This window comes from Scardinius erythrophthalmus (assembly GCF_964197995.2).
Source record: "Scardinius erythrophthalmus genome assembly, chromosome: 18".
NCBI classification, from domain to species: Eukaryota; Metazoa; Chordata; class Actinopteri; order Cypriniformes; family Leuciscidae; genus Scardinius; species Scardinius erythrophthalmus.
The window spans coordinates 397,501-399,963 of NC_138238.1; the positions used below are offsets into that span (position 1 = coordinate 397,501).

At 47.4% G+C, this 2,463-nt stretch overlaps 1 protein-coding gene across 1 annotated transcript in view; it reads right to left on the reverse strand.

Moving 5' to 3' along the window:
* Positions 1-1,978, reverse strand: part of LOC308707263 (uncharacterized protein) — a 33,553-nt gene extending 31,575 nt beyond the window's left edge. Inside the window, exons 1-4 of the mRNA XM_081393580.1 lie at positions 1,929-1,978; positions 1,529-1,668; positions 903-1,003; positions 689-828 (exon numbers count right to left, since the gene is read on the reverse strand). Coding sequence (XP_081249706.1) covers positions 689-828; positions 903-1,003; positions 1,529-1,653 — 366 coding nt within the window. The 5' untranslated portion in view covers positions 1,654-1,668; positions 1,929-1,978. The remainder of the gene's footprint in view (positions 1-688; positions 829-902; positions 1,004-1,528; positions 1,669-1,928) is intronic.
* Between the last annotated feature and the right edge of the window lie 485 nt (positions 1,979-2,463).

A 2,463-nucleotide genomic window follows, 5' to 3' on the forward strand; every position in this document is an offset into this window, starting at 1 on the left:
TGTTACAACAATGTGTCGACGTTGCAAATCTCATCCGTTGTGAAGCGGAGTTGATTCAGCAGTAAAGCTGCTCTACAGTGGAAGTGAAGAGTTGGGATTAGAGTGACGACCCCTGAACTGGGAAAGGCCCTGGTTTACTCTGAGGATCTGCTGGTTTACTCTGAGGATCTGCTGGTTTACTCTGAGGATCTGCTGGTTTACTCTGAGGATCTGCTGGTTTACTCTGAGGATCTGCTGGTTTACTCTGAGGATCTGCTGGTTTACTCTGAGGATCTGCTGGTTTACTCTGAGGATCTGCTGGTTTACTCTGAGGATCTGCTGGTTTACTCTGGGGATCTGCTGGTTTACTCTGAGGATCTGCTGGTTTACTCTGAGGATCTGCTGGTTTACTCTGAGGATCTGCTGGTTTACTCTGGGGATCTGCTGGTTTACTCTGAGGATCTGCTGGTTTACTCTGAGGATCTGCTGGTTTACTCTGAGGATCTGCTGGTTTACTCTGAGGATCTGCTGGTTTACTCTGAGGATCTGCTGGTTTACTCTGAGGATCTGCTGGTTTACTCTGAGGATCTGCTGGTTTACTCTGGGGATCTGCTGGTTTACTCTGGGGATCTGCTGGTTTACTCTGAGGATCTGCTGGTTTACTCTGAGGATCTGCTGGTTTACTCTGAGGAATGGACGATGATCTCACCGTGATGGCCTGAAGCGCGTCGGGAAGCTGCTCGACGGAGACGCTGCTGAGGTTCTGCTGCTGCGATCGGACCCGAGTCTCGCTCCGGGCCGAAACCGAGCCGCTCCACGTCTTCAGGTCGATGCACAACACGCCGTGACCTGGAGCGACACACACACGTGTGTGAGATGGTTGTTGGACAGCTGGTTCTGACAGACTGAGGCTCGGCACGCACCTGTGAGCAGCACCAGGCTGATCTCGGCTCGGTCCGTCTGAGACTCGTTCGGCACGCGCAGGTTGTAGAACATGTCCTGCTGTCTGAGACCGGTGACTGTTCTGCGGGAAGACATCAGCAGAATAACACTCAGAGTCTGAGCTCATCTCATGTTGACCTGGAGGCTAATGTGACATACTCAGAAAACATTGCTTAACACACTCCAGGGAAAGGGGCGGAGCCTGACAGCTGTGATTGACAGGACACTTTAAACTGTCTAGTAACTCCAGCAAACCATAATGGTAAAGACTTACACAGACAAATACTTACATACACACACACACACACATATACATATATATATACAGAAATATACATACATATATATATATATATATATGAATATGTATATGAATATATAGTAAAGTGTAATTTATTCCTGTGATCAAAGCTGAATTTTCAGCATCATTACTCCAGTCTTCAGTGTCACATGATCCTTCAGAAATCATTCTGATATGATGATTTGTAATAATATTTCACAATATTACTGTTTTTACTGTATTTTAGTCAAATACATGCAGCGTTGGTGAACATATGAGACTCCTTTCCTAAATATATATATATATTATTGGTTTATATGTCCTCACCGTACATGCTGTAGAAACTCGTTGTGAGCGGGCTGAGTCCGGTTCTGTCCGGCCGGTTGAGAAACGCTGGGGTTAGCGGGTCTCTTGGGCCCTGAGGGAACTAAAAACTGAACCATCTGGAACATTCTTCTGTCTAATATCTGAAAGCAACCATAAACACACACACATAATCAGAAAACACTAATCAAACACTCCAAGACACGTAGGAGAGCTGAAATGAAGACTTCACGAGACAAACATCTGGAGGAACACTGTGACCTACAGCACAGATCAGCCTGAAGCACAGCCCACAGCTTACTGGACAAGTGTGTGCTAGTTAGTTAGCTAGTTAGTAAGCTAGTTAGTTAGTTAGGGTTAGTTAGGGTTAGTTAGTAACATGCTGAGCTGCTGTCATACTGACCGTGAGCTGGAGACTGTCACTGATTCTGATGAAGAACTCAATCTGAAGAGCATGTGAGCAGAGCTGAAACTCGATCCAGGAACAGTTTCACAACCAGCGCTCGCTGTCTCACTGCCTCTGTCTGTCTGTCTGTCTGTCTGTCTGTCTGTCTGTCTGTCTCACTGCCTCTGTCTGTCTGTCTGTCTGTCTGTCTGTCTGTCTGTCTCACTGCCTCTGTCTGTCTGTCTGTCTCACTGCCTCTGTCTCACTGCCTCTGTCTGTCTGTCTGTCTGTCTGTCTCACTGCCTCTGTCTGTCTGTCTGTCTGTCTGTCTGTCTGTCTCACTGCCTCTGTCTGTCTGTCTGTCTGTCTGTCTGTCTCACTGCCTCTGTCTGTCTGTCTGTCTGTCTGTCTCACTGCCTCTGTCTGTCTGTCTGTCTGTCTCACTGCCTCTGTCTGTCTGTCTGTCTGTCTGTCTGTCTCACTGCCTCTGTCTGTCTGTCTGTCTGTCTGTCTCACTGCCTCTGTCTGTCTGTCTGTCTGTCTGTCTGTCTGT